At 38.8% G+C, this 18,645-nt stretch overlaps 1 protein-coding gene across 1 annotated transcript; it reads right to left on the reverse strand.

The window, feature by feature from the left end:
* Positions 1 to 247: 247 nt before the first annotated feature.
* Positions 248 to 15,174, reverse strand: LOC121381618 (zinc metalloproteinase/disintegrin-like). The gene is made up of 15 exons (XM_041510954.1): positions 15,152 to 15,174; positions 13,604 to 13,686; positions 12,679 to 12,890; positions 9,772 to 9,867; positions 9,161 to 9,314; positions 8,391 to 8,505; positions 7,764 to 7,857; positions 6,814 to 6,891; positions 6,086 to 6,237; positions 5,321 to 5,358; positions 4,128 to 4,236; positions 3,097 to 3,261; positions 2,223 to 2,367; positions 803 to 925; positions 248 to 343 (listed from the first exon to the last, which is right to left on the reverse strand). Exons 1-15 carry the CDS (start codon positions 15,172 to 15,174, stop codon positions 248 to 250), a joined length of 1,683 nt encoding a protein of 560 aa, XP_041366888.1.
* Positions 15,175 to 18,645: the final 3,471 nt, after the last annotated feature.

Here is an 18,645-nt window from a genome sequence, read left to right on the forward strand (position 1 = left end):
TATGTATGTATGTATGTATGATTTTATAACATTTAATACAGTAAAAAAGAAAAGAAAAAAGGTTCTTGTTTTTTTTTTTTGAGTTCTTTTTTATGCATTACACTAAATAAGTTTATTAAAACTGCAGATTGTAAATCACATTTATTTTATTTTTTTAATTTTTCACCCAGTAACAAATGTTGTTGGGCATTATATCACATTTGTATACTGCATCATAGGCGCCCTTTGGTCGTACTGACACTTGCCGTCAATGCACCACTGAAACGAGAAAGAGAACATCTCCGAGTGACTGATGGAGACGGGCAACACTCAACGTGAGAAGCATAACTAACTGGTGATTACGCTTAAATGTAAAGTGAAAATGAACATGAACAGGGAAAAAAGACATACGGTCTTGAGTGGCATACCCGACCACAAGTCATCCTCTCTTAGATCCACCCCTAAAGTAATCGTATTTCAAGGATTAACTAACTGAATTATATTGTTTTGACTAATCAATTACTATATATATACCTAAATACTTTAAAAAAAACCAAACACCACCCCGTAAACACACACACACACAGACAGACAGACAGACAGACAGACAGAGAGAGAGAGAGAGAGAGAGAGAGAGAGAGAGAGAGAGAGATTAGACATTTGTAACTATAATATATAACACCTTTAATACCCCCCCCCCCCCCCCCCCAGACCCTTAGTAACAATAACAAAAGAACTACCACCGTTTCCCCTATTGATTGCTACATATGTAATGCAAAAGTGTATTGCTATGATGTGATGCTGCAGACGACACCACGCACACCTTTCTGTGTCCACACGAGGTACCGCGAGCCGCGCTGTACACCTGACACTTCGTCTCCAAGTAGTGCGGGCCGGGCATCAAGCAGGCGAGTCGCGTACACACCTCTTCTGGGCGAATCAACCACTGCAAATAGAACGTTATGACTTCTTAGTAACAATTAAATTACGCACCATTACTCGTTAATATCTTGCCCAGTTAATTGCTGTCATAGGCGTACGGGCTCCCGTTTTTGTAGGGAGGCAGGTTGGCTTTTGCCCGAATTAAACAAAAATGCCCAAATCTGGATAACAAGATTTGTTTATATTAGCATTACTACCAAACAGTTACATAGGGATGCAAACGAATCATTACGCATTTTTACTTGGATTACAACTAAGTTTGAGGGTAGTATGATTGAAATACTTTGTAAAAAGGTCTCATATTAGCACATCTTGCCCGGATATCTGCATCATTTTTGCCCCCACCCCCCCGTCTTATACGCTTATGATTGCTGTACATAAATTGAGGCACAATGCCAACTTTACCTGTCAAAATTGTGGATTTTGGTTAGTAGATCGGACTAAAGACAGATGTTTTTATGTTTAAATTTACCAACAGCTTAACTTATTCTGAATGACTGTTCATGACGAATGTTTAACTGGATATATGGAACGGTATCGGATCATTGTGGATCTACTAATGAAGACATCCAAGACAGACTTGGTAGTACGATTTAATTTCAGTCAGATTGGGATATATTATCATTTGGATATACAAACATTTAACAATGTCAAAGGAAGACATTTGGTGTTTGTGTATTTTTGATTTTTGTTATTACCGTGTCGTACAATATCAGTTGAATCTTTCATCTGTTTAACTTCCCTCACCCCACAACATTAACTATTTCAGAAAAGCATGCCATAAGACTATTTTTAAAAGTATGCTATAAGACTACCTCAGTAAAGCATGCAATCATGCTATCTTAGAAAACAAACATGCCATAAGACTATCAGAAAAACATGCCATATGACTATAGTATGTCTTAGAACTATTTCATAAAAGCATGCCACAGGACTACTTCAGATAAAATATGCCATCAGATTATCTCAGAAAAACATGCCATAAGACTCTCAGAAAAGTATGCCTGAAGCTATCTCAGAAAAACATGCCATAAGAATATTTTTTAAAAAGCATGTTATAAGACTATAGCATGTCATAAGTCTATCTCATAAAAGCATGCCATAAGATAGCTCGAGTGTCCTCTAGCGTTGGTCTGTTTATATCTTAGACCTTCGAGCTAGCCATAATATAATTTCAGAAAAGCATGTCATAAGAGTATTTCAGAAAAGCATGCCATAAAATATAGCATGCTATAGGACTATTTAAGAAGAGCATGCCATAAATTTCACAGAAAATCATGCCATCATCTCAGAAAACATACACTACAAAAGTGAGACTCCTGTCCTTTGATAAACTTGCACTGTTCGTCAGCTGAGTAAATCTGTCCCGGAAGTCTCGATGTGTGGTACCTATATTCAGCAGGGTTACCGGTTTTTGCTGTATTTTCCAGACAGTTTTCTCCATGTCTGAAACATTAATTACTGCAGTATGGGCTGTGGCGACGTATCAAAATTAATGTATGCTAGAAAGTGTATAAAGACTGAACGGTGGCGAATGTTTACTGTTATATAGATTTTAGAAAAAAACATTTCGTGCTTATTTCCAATTAAGGTTCAAGCACGCTATCCTAGGCATGCAACTCAGCTTTCTAGGCGCACAACTCAGCTTTCTGGGTTGTTTATCCAGGACCGTGGATTAATGGACAATTGTTAATGAGAGAAAAGTCGCTCTGGGTGGAAGCCGGTATCAAGATGCGATCCCAATAGTCTCTACTTACCAGCCTTAAAGGGACATACCCTAGTTTCAACCCGTGAAAATTAACACTAAGTTTAGGTAATCTATAAACATGTAAAACATTTGGATAAAGTAACAATTGAGTGAAACATGAGTTCTGTGACTTTGAAACAGTGAAATACTCTCTAAAAATAGACTAAAACTCGACTCCATAACTGTTACTTCTCAGACGCGCGTGTGTTTTTAAAAAATATGAGAAATGCATTTTGTGATATTAAAACCACCAGGATGACCAAAACCACTTCGGATGTACGGAAATTGATAATCTAAACCATAAAATCTAAGTAAAGTATGATTTTAATTATCAAAAAGGGCTATAATAGTCAAAAGTATGTCTCAGTGTTTAAAAACTAGGGTATGTCCCTTTAAATATGTATCAGCATATTCAGCGTGTTACCTACTTTTTAATATTGGAGAGAGACTTCTTGAAATAGTTCACAGAGCACGGCGAGAACTTCCACGGATTCAACTTGATCTGGTCATGTCGTCTGCCAACGAAGGACGCCATTATGTACTGGCTGGAGCTCTCACAGTTGTTGTTTTCCCCGTCATGAGCGGCTCCAAGACTAGTGAGAGAAGATACACAGCAGGTTATGTGTGATACGAAATAACAATAATTAGTAACATCTCAGTTAATACTTATGTATTACACTTTTTACATTTAAAACTGTAGAAGTTGCGTTGGCGTGGGAGTGTGTGTGTGTGTGTGTGTGTGTGTGTGTGTGTGTGTGTGTGAGTGTGTGTGTTGGAGATAATCATAGGTCCCAAATTTTATGTTGATTTTTAATAGCTCTTAAAACTCATTAAATATTGCCTTGTAAAAGTTTTCTCTCAAACTCCTTAACCACTGCTTTTTAAACCGTTTCTCTAAGTGCCAAGCGTTAAGTCTTATGTCATAAAAAGTTCAACATTTCACACATAATGTATAATTTCTCCTGTGATCTCGAAGTGATCAATGTGTTTTTGTTTTTAATTAAACTTGCTTACACAGTCGTCTCAAACTCTTTATACAGACTGGCTTGTGTTCGTGTAGTTAGTGCTCACTGATTTCTGTGATTTGGTGATTTGTTAAATTTGGTTTTAGTGGGGTGGGGGTTGGGAGGGGGAGGGGCTTTTCCTTCTCTAATGTAGATAGTCGTATGAATTTTAAAATTCTAGTAATGTTTTACATCCAAAAGTCGATGATTAAGTAACCAATGTGCTCTAGTAGTGTAAAACAAAACGAACTTTAGGCTAACTTTGGAAATGACTTAATAAACCGTCTGTCTGTATGTCTGTCTGTCTTGTCTGTCTTCATTCCCTGTCCCTTTATAACACCTTGTCTTCGCACCTAGTGGGTAAAGGTACACGTACACATGTCACGATCTGCTCACTAATTAAGAGCCAATTATGAAGCCGTTAACATACTGACTAGTAAACCGTTTGCTCTCACTTGTGTCCGAGTTCGTGCGTTGCTGTTTCCACCGCTCCCATCAGATTCCTGTGATACTCTATCAGTGACGTGCGGTCTCTCTTGCATATGGCTTTCACGTAGGCTATTCCTAAAACGGAATCCAGTAATATAATATAATTTATCATAGTACTACTATATTAATGCAATGGACATGCATAAATAACGTATTTCGAGACATAAGTATGCAAATTTTAGAATATAAATATGAAAATAAGCCTCGGTTTATATTTTCCATATTAAAAAAATACTTGTGACGAACCCTCTATATATACATGGGAAATAGATGGGGAAAAACAACGATTGACTCTTTACATGAAACCGGCCTCGGTGGCGTCGTGGTTAGGCCATCGGTCTACAGGCTGGCAGGTACTGGGTTCGGATCCCAGTCGAGGCATGGGATTTTTAATCCAGATACCGACTCCAAACCCTGAGTGAGTGTTCCGCAAGGCTCAATGGGTAGGTGTAAACCACTTGCACCGACCAGTGATCCATAACTGGTTCAACAAAGGCCATGGTTTGTGCTATCCTGCCTGTGGGAAGCGCAAATAAAAGATCCCTTGCTGCTAATCGGAAAGAGTAGCTCAGGTAGTGGTGACAGCAGGTTTCCTCTCAAAATCTGTGTGGTCCTTAACCATATGTCTGACGACATATAACCGTAAATAAAATGTGTTGAGTGCGTCATTAAATAAAACATTTCTTTCTTTTTCTTTCTTTACATGAAAGAAAATCAGAAGCTCAAAAACAACATTACATATGGCACCAAATGATGTGACTGTCGTGTTCTTTGTAAACAGTGTCATTGTCAACCATTATCTTGTCCAAGAATTCAATATTCGACAAATAGATTGTAATTAGTCTGCTTTACCCATATGTGAAAAGAGTTACGGTTAAAATATTAAGATTGATAAGTTGTAGGAATAAAAAGGCATACGTAAGCCAATAAAATTTCATGAAACCGGAATACATTCTATGTATAACGTTTAATGAAAAGTATTCGCACTTTAATAAATAAACGTACTTAACATAGGTCTATGCTATTTATGACTTCTGGGTATAGCTATTGCTAGTTTCACTAAATTAACACACGTTCACTTTAATGTCTACCACACGCATACTGATACAATGTCAGACTGATACAATTAAAAGCTGGTTTCAGATCCGTTTACTCTTACCTAAAGTGGCCGTGTCTCCTTTGTACGCAATGTCGTTTCTGAAAAACATAATTTTACGTCATCAATTAGAGCCATTCTTTTAAAGTCGCAGACCCTAGTTTTAACCCGTAAACATGGACACTAAACTTAGTTAATCTACAAACCTGTAACACCCTTGGATAAAGTTACAACAGAATGAAACAAGAATCTGTGACGTTAAAACCGGAAAATATCCTTAAAAAATAGACGAACTCGAATCAATATGACAAATGCATTTTGTGATATTTGAAACAACAAGGATGACCAGAAACACTTCGGTTCTACGGAAATGGATAATCTAAACAATAAAATATAAGTAATGTTTGCTTTCAGTGATCATAAACGGCTCTGATAGTGAAAAATATGCTGTAGTGTTTAAAACTAGAGTCTGTCAGTTCGAATATAAAACTTTTCGAATGTGTGTGTGTGTGTGTGTGTGTGTGTGTGTGTTTTCTTTCTTTTTTCCTTTTTTAGTAGGAGTTAGAGAGGCTGGAGTTGGTTGGTTATCTCTTGTCTGCTTGGTTCGGTTATGTTTGTTTGTTGTTTGTTGTTTTTTGGGGGTTCTTTTTTATTATTATTTTCATTGTGGGTTGTTGTTTTTTTGTTAGTTGTTTTTTGTTTGTTTTGTTTTGTTTTGTGTGTTTCTTTTAGCAGGGTGGCATCAACTAATATAAATTATCTGTTTTATTATATTATGTTTTTATTAGGTGTAAATATATGTGTAAACTCATGTTTTATCCTTCTTACCCAGTAACACACATAGCGTGATCAAATGATGGCACCCCTTCTGCCTCGTGTATCCATTTTGTAAACTCGGAAAGTGATTTCAAAGCGTCTGCTACTGCACGGCGACCTTCACCTTGAGGTTTTCCCTCTGTAAACTGGGACATCCAAGGTTCCTGGAACATATCAGGGATTGAAACTAGCTGATATTGTCCGACAAGCTACAATTCTGTCGGACCAAACATGATCATAAATTATAAACACAAAATAATTGGCAGTCCGGACGGCAGGCAAAAATATCTCCCGGCATGTGGTAGTGTTGACCGGAAAAATCCGGTCGGATAGCAGTATTTCGACCACTGCTGGAACATATGTATTTTTATGTGTCGTGATAATTAATAATATGGTCTGTGTTACACACGGAGACGGGGTCTATCTCAGTCAGTAGAACGCTCGCCCGAGGTGCCATAATGGTCGAACCCTTTCAGTGGACCATTCTCTGGTTGAGCTTGCCCCAATACCAACCAGTGTCCCATGATTGGTTTATCAAAGGCCGTGGTATGCGCTGTCCAGTATGTGGGGAACTTATATATATAAGATTCCATGTTACTAATAAAAACAACTGTAGCGGGTTTCCTCTGAAAACAACGTGTCACAATTGTCATGTTTGACATCTAATAGCCGATGATTAAGAAATGAATGTGCTCTTGTGACGTTGTTAAACAAAACAAAGTTTTTAAACTTTTACGAACCTCCATAATCGCATACGCCACACTTCGAACGTAAATGAACATATTGGGATCGTCAATGCCATTGTAACGCAAGTCCATCTGAAAATAATGTAAGTCTATAGTAACAGAACTACAAAATGTATATTGTTTCGAAATTGTCAAGTATTTTTTAAGTAGGAAACGTCGAAAAACCAGCACAAAATAAGTCCTATATTAGTTCTATATTTGGATATATATTTGTTTACAGTGGGATTTGTGCAACCCTGGAGCCCATTTCACTAAACATCTCAAGTTTACGTCTGCTACTAGCAGTTATACCTGTCGTGCGTTCACACGTGTCTGACATCAATTTTTTAAAAACAGAAGAAAATGAAATATCTGTTCTTCTAACTATATTTGTTGAACTATAATATTAATAAGAATTGTGTTTTAGTCGTAGATTTACGTTTACGTGCAAAACTAGACTTACGATGTTTGGTGAAATTGGGCCCTGGCAATTAACCATGTACAGTAATCGGCAAAGCGGTGTTTTCAATTTTCCAAGCCATTTATTTTGCCATGGAACTTTCAATTTTATATGTCACTTTTTTAATTAATTATTTATTTTTGTAATACTCACAAATGAAACTCCCCTCTCACATATTGTCCACAAAACTGCCGTGGAATATGCCATGGAGACTATTGTTTTTACGGCATTTTTTTTTCTTCTGTAGCTATTTCCTTAATTGCCAGAGTTGTTACTATCATTATCTCTTGACCAAGCGTCGAAATAACCATATGTTACAAACCAAAGAGCCATATAGTTTAAATGTGTTGAGGTATCGTTAGACAAAATTATCTTCGTCTATTCTTTCGTTCGAAGGAAGACTGCCACTCTCACTGCCACTAGCTTGGCAAATCTGAATGACCAAGGCGTATGTCTGCAAACGACAGATTTCAGTAGTAATGGCATGGACTCGTGAATCACTTACGCCATTAACGATGTTGGACAGATGGCTTCTCACTCTGTTGATGTTCTCTAGTCGCTGACGTTGTGGTGTTAGACTGGCATTGTGTTTTGATAGACTGCAATAGGACAAGATAACATATACAGAGTCAACCATTAGTCGTACAGTCAGAACCAAATTATCGATCATGGCTGCACTTAATTATAGCTTACTCACTGTTATCAGAGGCGGATCAAGGGGGGGGGGGGGGCAGGGACCCTAACATTTTGCGACAGTTATAATTTTATTATATATTAATTTTCATTTTTTACGATCCCTTCCAAACCTCCACCAAAGTTACATTGGCATTCCGCCTCATGTCATTGCCCCCTCCCCCCTCAAATGGATTTTCTGGATTCGCCACTGGCTATGCAGGAAAGAGTTTAAAGGAGGAGTTGTGAAATTTAGGATATTTCAAGGTGTTTGTTTTGATTGTTGTTTGGTTTGTATATTTGGTGTGTGTTTGTGTGTGCGAGCGCGCGCGCGTGTGAAATTAGTGACTTGTTTTTAGTGGGGTGGGGATGAGACGAGCCACCGAATCCTTAGCGCTGTTCCCGTACGGCTACGTGTGCGGGTAAACTAAGTAAGCTTACAATAACCATGACAACTTACTCTTTATACAAAGCGTAATCGGCAATCATGACCAGTTCAATTCCGTACGTGTTTTTCTCCTCGTTCACAATCCACTGTGATGTATCTCTTTTCGTTTCGTCCTCAGAGAGTCTATCTAAATTGGTGCATGTGGAAAGCATAAATTAATATAATCAGGCCCGTATAAATATTAATTAATAATTTAATTTTTAAAAAGGTGCTTCGGTAATTTACGAATATACTACGCAGCTGCCATTATATTCAGTGAAGGCAGAAGCATTATTTAAACAGTTAAAAACCCACACAACTAGTGACAACACCCCAAGACACCCCCCCCCCCCCAAAACAAAATCCAAAAACAAAATCCAAACAAAACAACAACCCCCCGCCCCCCATAAAACACACTCCCACACACAAAACACATATACACAAACACAAAACACACACAAACACACACACACACACACACACAAACACAAAACACATACACAAAACACACACACAAATACACACACACAAAACACACACACACACACACACACACACACACACACACAAAACCCCAACAACAACAACAAAAGAACCCAAACAAACAAACAAAAGACACAACAACATAACCCAACAACATATGGTCAATAATATTATACTATGTATTTTGCTAATGCTAATTTAGATTTCTTTCTCGTGTGTAACCCAATGATGTCAGGTTAAATACATGTATTTTATTACATATAAATAATTGAACAAACAGAAGTGATTACAATGTCACATCAAGACGATGTTCAACATACCTGTTAAAACTGACGCGTACAGACTTGCGCCAACGGTGGTTCTTCTCTTCAGAAGATACTGTCCGGAGGTGCCGCTGTCATCATTTCGTTTTCGCCCGTCCGCGTCCATTCGACTCAGTTCACAAGGTTCTCCATCCACGTACATTATACCCCACTGACGTAGATAATAAACATAGATTGCTCTTTTTTAAAATGAAAATATGAGACAGAATTCTGTCCTGGTCTGTAATATGTTTTGTCGCACGCGAATAAAAAGCCATGGGTACAGGCACACATGTAAGCTTGTTCAGTGGACAACAGTGTGTCCCCACAAAGAATGGTAAAATTGTCATTATTTCAAGCCGTATAAAAAGAGAGAGAGAGAGAGAGAGAGAGAGAGAGAGAGAGAGAGAGAGAGAGAGAGAGAGAGAGAGAGAGAGAGAGAGAGAGAGAGAGAGGCTATAAACAAAACAAACAAAAGCAAAGATACGTAACGTTATGGTTTCGATTATAGATCAATGAATGCTTTGTTTGTTGTTATGTAGTAAATATCCAAGTTTGCAAATTAAAGTATGATAAGCAGGAATTTCCAGGATTGCAACTTAAAGTGGTGTACAAGGCCAAATACTTACTAACGAGCGCTGGCACGTTGATCGTAAACCTTTGATGCAATCGTTGTAGACGTTAAACAATCCGCCAACTGCTCGATCTCGGTACGTGGCGGTCTCCTGCGGACAGATTCCATGCGAAGTCGTGACAAAGTACAAACGTTTGAAAAATTCAATAACAAATGAAGATTCTTGAAAAATGCAGTCCCGCTTTATGTACTGCAGTTTTCAACACTATGTATATATATACTACTCAAAAGAATTTAAGGGTCAAAAATTTATAACCAAATAAGTTTCAGAGTATATTAGATTGATGATGTAAACTACACCAAAAATTTAATTTATTGTTCCATATTTACAAAAAACCACAAATAAACGTCACTGTATACAAGAAAGTCACATGACATGCTGTCAAAGTTGAAGGTTGTCAAACATGGATTTTACACATTAGAACATTCGTTTAATAGTGTGCGAATCCACCCCTGGCGCGAATACATTTGACACATCGTTGCCTCATGCTGTTGATCAGACGTCTGAAGAACTCTTGGGGAATGGCCTGCCACTCTGCCATAAGAAGTTGACCCAGATCATGAAAGTTGGCCGGAGGGGCATGGTTATCCCGAACTCTCCTGCCTAATTCGTCCCAGGCGTGCTCTATTGGGGCCAAGTCAGGCGAATATGCTGGCCAATCCATCCTGGCGATACCTTGTTGTCTGAGAAAGTCCGTTATAACCCTGGCGCGGTGGGGTCTGGCATTGTCATCCTGCAGAACTGCCCCGCCGCCAATCTGCTGAAGGCCTGGGAGAACCAACGACCGGATAATCTCATTCAGATAGCGGATTCCATTCAGATTGCCATCCACCACATAGAGGGGGGTCCTGTGGTGGATAGAGATGCCGCCCACACCATGACGCTGCCACCACCGAAACGGTGACGTTGTCTAATGTTAACGTCAGCGAAGCGCTCCCCAGGACGTCTGTAGACACGAACCCGACCGTCGTTGAACTGGAGACTAAACCTGGACTCATCAGTGAACATCACTCGACCCCACTGAACACGTTGCCACCGCAGATAAAGCGTGCACCAGTGACGTCTGGCCGTTCTGTGACGTGGTAGGAGTGGTGGTCGAACAGCCTGGCGACGGCAGCGTAGATTATTGGCTCTCAGACGATTGCGTATGGTTTGATCAGACACTCGAGTTCCAGTCGCAGTCCGCAGATTCTCACGTAATCGGCGTGCAGTGGTTGTGCGTTGACGTAGAGACATATTGGTGATGTAGCGGTCCTCTCTATTTGTAGTGCTTCGGGGTCTTCCCGAAAGTGGACGATTTCGAACAGAATTCGTTGCTTGGTACCGTTGCCACAGTCGGCCAACGACACTCTGACTGACACCAAGTCTCAGAGCAACATTTCTTTGCGTATTGCCATCCTGAAGCCAAGCAATAGCCCTTCCTCGATCTTCGATAGTCAGTTGACGTCGTACCATTGTCGAATTTGGAGTGTGCACCGTACACGAACGCAAGCTCCAATTATACGGAAATTCAGCATTGGGAACATGGAATACACGTGCAAAGCGTGCAAATGAAGCGCTTTGTGAAAAAGCAAGTTATGGGCACTTAGCAGACCTTTCGCTTTCGCCCTAATTTACGTGCAAATGTAAGCATGTTTTCGCCATTAGAACTAGTCGACAGTGTCAATGACAGTGGATTTTAATTCATTTATGGGTTGCTTAGACCCACTTTCGTCAAAATGGAACAATACCATGCGTGACATTATGGTCTAGCTAATATAACTGACATTCAGAAAATAATGTCGAAAATATCGTCTGACCCTTAAATTCTTTTGAGTAGGAAATATTTAATGATCTGTGACAACAGTAGATTAGTTTAATGTCTTACGGTAGAGTATTTAACATTATCACAGAAACTATTTAATGGTTAGTGGCAATAGTAGATTGGTTTGTCTTAAGCAGCCCATACACGGTCAATTTAATTAACAATAATATTGATACCATATTATTGATGAATATTTATTGGCTACCAACGACGCAATTATTTACACAATATTTTAAGTCATTTGTCCTCTAGTCATTGCGCTAAGCTATTGTCTTTGCTTTTGATAAGCGAACACATTAAAAACGAAAACCATAGTCCAAACAATGGTTAGTGCAGAGAAAAAAGTTTGGCCATGTTCAACTGCTTTAAGGAACTTAGAAAAAATGAGCAGGCGTTTTATCGATATTTTCTTCGTATGGATGTAATAGCAAATCATTATTAAATAATTAACATTATATTCATAAAAATACTAATTTGTCTAATTTTGCATTAATGATGACATCAATAGGTAAATATGAGAAAATGCTTTTGAAGAAAACAAATGCATAATTCAAAGTTAATAAAAATAAAAGAAATAAAGCAGACAGTGGATTGATAATTTTATTAATGTTATATTTATAAAGAAGAAGAAATTTTCTCTCCTCTTCTTTTTCCTGCCTGGACATGTTTCTCCTTAGATGACTGGCTTCAGAATGAAATAGTGTGCAATAATTTGACAAAGTGCCACCAACGACACAATAGTATTGAGAAACCTTCAATAAATATCTACTGATGTTTGATTCTGTCAATATATTGTGTCAATCAAAAACTTGCTTCAATATCACACACTAATGATCAATAATATTGTCAATTTTTATAATTGACAATATCATTGTCAATAAAAATTGATCGTGTATGGGCTGCTTTATACGACAAAGTATTCAACACTATGTATTACAGAAAAATATTTAATGACCTGTTATAAAAGTAGACTGGTTTAATATTTAATCATATGTTGCAAAGTTTAGAATAGGCCCAGTGCATTAAATGACAAAATTACCATATTAAGTTAATTACTATATTATATGTCTCTTTTATTACGTTATCTACCGAAGTACCTTGGTTTTGTCAACACCAGCCTTCACTAACTCAGGTTTCCCATCTTTTCCCAGTTTAATAACAAAGACGTCTGCGTTTTCGTTGTCGGGGTTGTTTCTCTTCAGCCTCAGGTTGATGGAAGAAGACTTGGTGTGCAGGACAAAGTGCAAACTTTCAGGATAACCTGTAGTCTGTCTTTTCTTAATTTCTTTGACCACCACGACCTCTGCATCTAGGGATGCATGGGAGTATGTTTTATATTTCATTCTTAATTTTACATTCTTAATTTAGTGGTGCGGAATTTAACTCGGTCGGTTGAGTGACCGCTTGAGGTGCATGCGTCGCAGGATCGAACCTCCTCGGTGAATCCATTCAACTGATTAGGTTTTTCACGTCCCAAACAGTGAACCACGACTGGTCAATGGTCGTGGTATGTGCTTTCCTGTCTGTTGGAAAGTGCATATAAAAGACCCCTTGCTGCATTAGAAAAAAATGTAGCGGGTTTTCTTTGATGAATACGTGTTAGAATTACCAAATGTTTGACATCCAATAGTCGATGATTAATTAAGCAATGTGCTCTATTTATTCGATAAAATATATTTCGGAAAACATTCTAAATAAGCATACGTGCAAAACCATATATATCTACCTTCAACGTCGTTAAACAAAACAAACTTTAACTTTTCTTAATTTAGTATCATAGCTGTTAGAAGATGACATCAATTGTGGTGGGGATGGGACAGTTAAACGTTAATTTGATTTTTAACAGGGTGGTCAATTATCTTCAGAGTTGGTTGAGGTCAGTCTCTCGTGATCATTCGATATTATATATTTCGAAAAATATTCTAAATAAGCCTGCGTATATGTGTATGTGTATGTATCTGTGTGTGTGTGTGTGTGTGTGTGTGTGTGTGTGTGTGTGTGTGTGTATATGTATATACGTACCTCCAACGTTGCGGCCAATAACTAAACTAGGCGCGGTCAGAAGGAAACAAGCAAGCAACAAATCTGTCATATCTGTTAGATGTCTGTAATAATTAGAAAAATGAATTCTTATATCATATTATAGAATGTGTAATTGTTAAAGAAAATAATGCTTTTTTTCATGACACTCTGATGAATAACTGTTTGTATTGTGATAAAAGAAACCCGTTTTCGCTGACGTAGCCAAAATTTCATATATATGGGAAGAGAGAGGGGGTGGGGAGGGGTGTGGACAAAATTGTCTTTTACACGTGCTATGGGCCGACAGGAAAATATAAAAGGTGCTGGGAAAAGAACAAGATGAGTGATGGGAGAGGGAGCATCCTTCCCCGGTTACTCCAGTGCCCACTTTCTACCACATAATTGATGCTACTCCTTCCGAGTATCCAGATACTGTCTCCAAACCCTGAGTGAGTGCTCCGCAAGGCTCAGTGGGTAGGTGTAAACCACTTACACTGACCAGTGATCCATAACTGGTTCAACAAAGGCCATGGTTTGTGCTATCCTGCCTGTGGGAAGCGCAAATAAAAGATCCCTTGCTGCTAATCGAAAAGAGTAGCCCATGTAGTGGCGACAGCGGGTTTCCTCTTAAAATCTATGTGGTCCTTAACCATATGTCTGACGCCATATAACCGTAAATAAAATGTGTTGAGTGCGTCATTAAATAAAACATTTCTTTCTTTCTTTCCTTCCGAGTATTATAATTATTATTATGTATTATGTATGTGCTAATTGGTAAAACACTTGCCCGAGGTGCAGTTGGTCGCAGGGACGATCGCTTTAGATGGAATCGGGTTTCTCCCATCATAACCAATTCCCCATGACTGGTACATAACAGGCCATGGTATGTGCTGTTCTGCCTTGGAAAGTGTATAAAAAATATCCAATATCTTTTTTCTTTTTTTCGGGGGGGGGGGGGGGGGTTAGTTTGTTTGGATTTCCGTTCGAACATCTAGCCAATATCAATGACAAAATCACCAAAATGACTGTACTTATTTATTGAATTAATTTTTATCCAACAATTTCAAAATTCTAATATAAACTTAAAATGCGATAGGTTTTGATTAAACAATATATTAAAAATAGTTTATGTTACAATTATGTAGTTATCGTAAATGAAATTACTAGCATTTTACCTGGGAGAAACACACACACACACACACACACACACACCAAAATATATCTTTTTTTTAATCGACCAAACAACCCAATCCACACCTTAGGCTACTGTTGTGACATTGTATTTAGCTGAATCTAATGCTTGCCTTCGTCCCAGCCAGTACTGCACAACTGATGTAACAAAGGCCGCGATATGTACCATCCTGTCTGAGATGGTACATATAAATTCCCTTGCTGCTATTCGAAAAAGAGTAGCCCATGAAGTGACAACGGGTTTCCTCTCTCTATATCTATGTGGTCCTTCACCATATGTCTGTCGCCATATAACCGTAAATAAAATGTGTTGAGTGCGTCGTTAAATAAAACATTTTCTTCCTTCCTAATGCTTACCTTTTCTGTAACAAGACTGCCATACGCGTACACCCTGGATACTTCTAATCTATGCACTAAGTGGCCCTCTTCATATTATTTAATATTACACGTGAAACAGATGGATCTGTAATTGCTCTTTTTAATATAGCCATCTATTAGAGATACAAATATTGTTCTAGGACTTGTCGTGGACGAAAATAGCAAGCGACACCTGACAAGCGTCTTGTTTTCACGGATATTAAACTTACAATATCTGTCAGTGTGTCGACATGTATGGTGACTGTGTATATAACATATATATATATATATATATATATATATATATATATATATATATATATATATATATATATATATACTACTCAAAAGAATTTAAGGGTCAAAAATTTATAACCAAATAAGTTTCAGAGTGTATTAGATTGATGATGTAAACTACACCAAATTTTTTATTTATTGTTCCATATTTACAAAAAAACACAAATAAACGTCACTGTATACAAGAAAGTCACATGACATGCTGTCAAAGTTGAAGGTTGTCAAACATGGATTTTACACATTAGAACATTCGTTTAATAGTGTGCGAATCCACCCCTGGCGCGAATACATTTGACACATCGTTGCCTCATGCTGTTGATCAGACGTCTGAAGAACTCTTGGGGAATGGCCTGCCACTGCCATAAGAAGTTGACCCAGATCATGAAGGTTGGCCGGAGGGGCATGGTTATCCCGAACTCTCCTGCCTAATTCGTCCCAGGCGTGCTCTATTGGGGCCAAGTCAGGCGAATATGCTGGCCAATCCATCCTGGCGATACCTTGTTGTCTGAGAAAGTCCGTTACTACCCTGGCGCGGTGGGGTCTGGCATTGTCATCCTGCAGAACTGCCCCGCCGCCAATCTGCTGAAGGCCTGGGAGAATCAACGGCCGGATAATCTCATTCAGATAGCGGATTCCATTCAGATTGCCATCCACCACATAGAGGGGGGTCCTGTGGTGGATAGAGATGCCGCCCCACACCATGACGCTGCCATCACCGAACCGGTGACGTTGTCTAACGTTAACGTCAGCGAAGCGCTCCCCAGGACGTCTGTAGACACGAACCCGACAGTCGTTGAACTGGAGACTAAACCTGGACTCATCAGTGAACATCACTCGACCCCACTGAACACGTTGTCACCGCAGATAAAGCGTGCACCAGTGACGTCTGGCCGTTCTGTGACATGGTAGGAGTGGTGGTCGAACAGCCTGGCGACGGCAACGTAGATTATTGGCTCTCAGATGATTGCGTATGGTTTGATCAGACACTCGAGTTCCAGTCGCAGTCCGCAGATTGTCACGTAATCGGTGTACAGTGGTTGTGCGTTGACGTAGAGCCATATTGGTGATGTAGCGGTCCTCTCTATTTGTAGTGCTTCTGGGTCTTCCCGAACGTGGACGATTTCGAACAGAATTCGTTGCTTGGTACCGTTGCCACAGTCGGCCAACGACACTCTGACTGACACCAAGTCTCAGAGCAACATTTCTTTGCGTATTGCCATCATGAAGCCAAGCAATAGCCCTTCCTCGATCTTCGATAGTCAGTTGAAGTCGTACCATTGTCGAATTTGGAGTGTGCACCGTACACGAACGCAAGCTCCAATTATACGGAAATTCAGCATTGGGAATATGGAATATACGTGCAAAGCGTGCAAATGAAGCGCTTTGTCAAAAAGCAAGTTATGGGCACTTAGCAGACCTTTCGCTTTCGCCCTAATTTACGTGCAAATGTAAGCATGTTTTCGCCATTAGAACTAGTCGACAGTGTCAATGACAGTGGATTTTAATTCATTTATGGGTTGCTTAGACCCATTTTCGTCAAAATGGAACAATACCATGCGTGACATTATGGTCTAGCTAATATAATTGACATTCAGAAAATAATGTCGAAAATATCGCCTGACCCTTAAATTCTTTTTAGTATATATATATATATATATATATATATATATATATATATATATATATATATATATATATAATTATGGTGATAGCAGATACAAATAGTCACTATCTAACAGAAAGCCTGCCTCGATTTGAGCCCAATATAAAAGGAACGCATGTCCTACGAACCTCGGTTCCTAAGAATAGTCCTACCAGACCTCCATTTCTTAGGAATCATATAGGCCTGCAGATTGAGGCTCATTTTGGGGGTCCAAGTGGCAATTATCGTATTACCAGCTAATTTTTATATTTCGTGATAGTATATGTCCTATCTCATAGGTGAAAATTACCTAGAATTCCTGTGGGGAACCTGTTCAAATGACGTCATCAAAATGGCGACCGTATTTGGTATATTTTTCAAGCAGCCCAATAAAATGATGTGGACATTCCAGATAAAAGCATCAAATTTCTTCCACAAGTTGTCCATTGCCATAATTTTCAACTTTTAATATGAAACATTTGTCCAAATTATATTATAGCGGCTAAATTGGATTTTCAAGATGGACGCCATATAAAAACCTATTAGTACCAATAGTATATCTCAGCACCCATTCCACGTAGAATCGCAATTTTTTGGTTGCAGAATGTTCAGAATGTGTTAAAATACAATTACCTTTGAGATATTGTAGTAATTTGTACGCGGGTGCATTATGAGTGAAATTTACGCAGGATACCACGAAGGATCATAACATGTTATAATAATGCATTGTTACCGATGGATGATCGGACGACGACGACGACGATACAGTGCCAGCAACATGTTTGTCAGTCAGAGTAAAAAACTTTGGCTCTTTACTTCGCTCAACAGCATATTCGCCAAATAGCAGAATCGAAGCAACCTCAAACGACTTACTTGCAAGTGTGTACGTGAAAACCCGTACGTTTAAATCGCTGGCACAAGCTACTGTATATTATGTAATCAGTTTTATATGTGATGTTTAATTATACATGTTCTATAGACCACTGATCTGAAATAAAATCTATTATTTCCTGAATCTTTAATGATGCTGTACACATCTATAAGATGCCTCTTGTTGCCAAGTTGAGGGTATAAAAAAATGTCGTATCTGGGATGGTGAACTGGTGACGATGTGTAGATGTTGAAGAATGTTTGTCTGCATCTTTACAAGAAGGGGGCGGGACGTAATCCAGTGGTAGAGCTTGATGCGCGGTCGATCCCCGTCGGGGGCCCATGGGCCCATTTCTCATCCCAGCCAGTGCACCACGACTGGTATATCAAAGGCCGTGGTATGTGCTATGTCTGTGGGATGTGCATATAAAAGATACCTTGCTACTGATTTAAAAATGTAGCGGGTTTCCTCTCCGACTGTAAAAATTACCATATGTTTGACATCCAATAGCCGATGATTAATAAATAAATGTGCTCTAGTGGTGTCGTTAAACAAAACAAACTTTACAAGAAAAAGTTGTTACAGTTGCACAAAATGAAGATTTAGGGTTTTGATGTGGGGTAGGATGGACTAATAAGTGAATGTGTCCCCAGCACTAATAAGCCTCCTATGATTAGTCTTAGG

The sequence above is a fragment of the Gigantopelta aegis genome, chromosome 9, assembly GCF_016097555.1.
Source record: "Gigantopelta aegis isolate Gae_Host chromosome 9, Gae_host_genome, whole genome shotgun sequence".
Taxonomy (NCBI): Eukaryota; Metazoa; Mollusca; class Gastropoda; order Neomphalida; family Peltospiridae; genus Gigantopelta; species Gigantopelta aegis.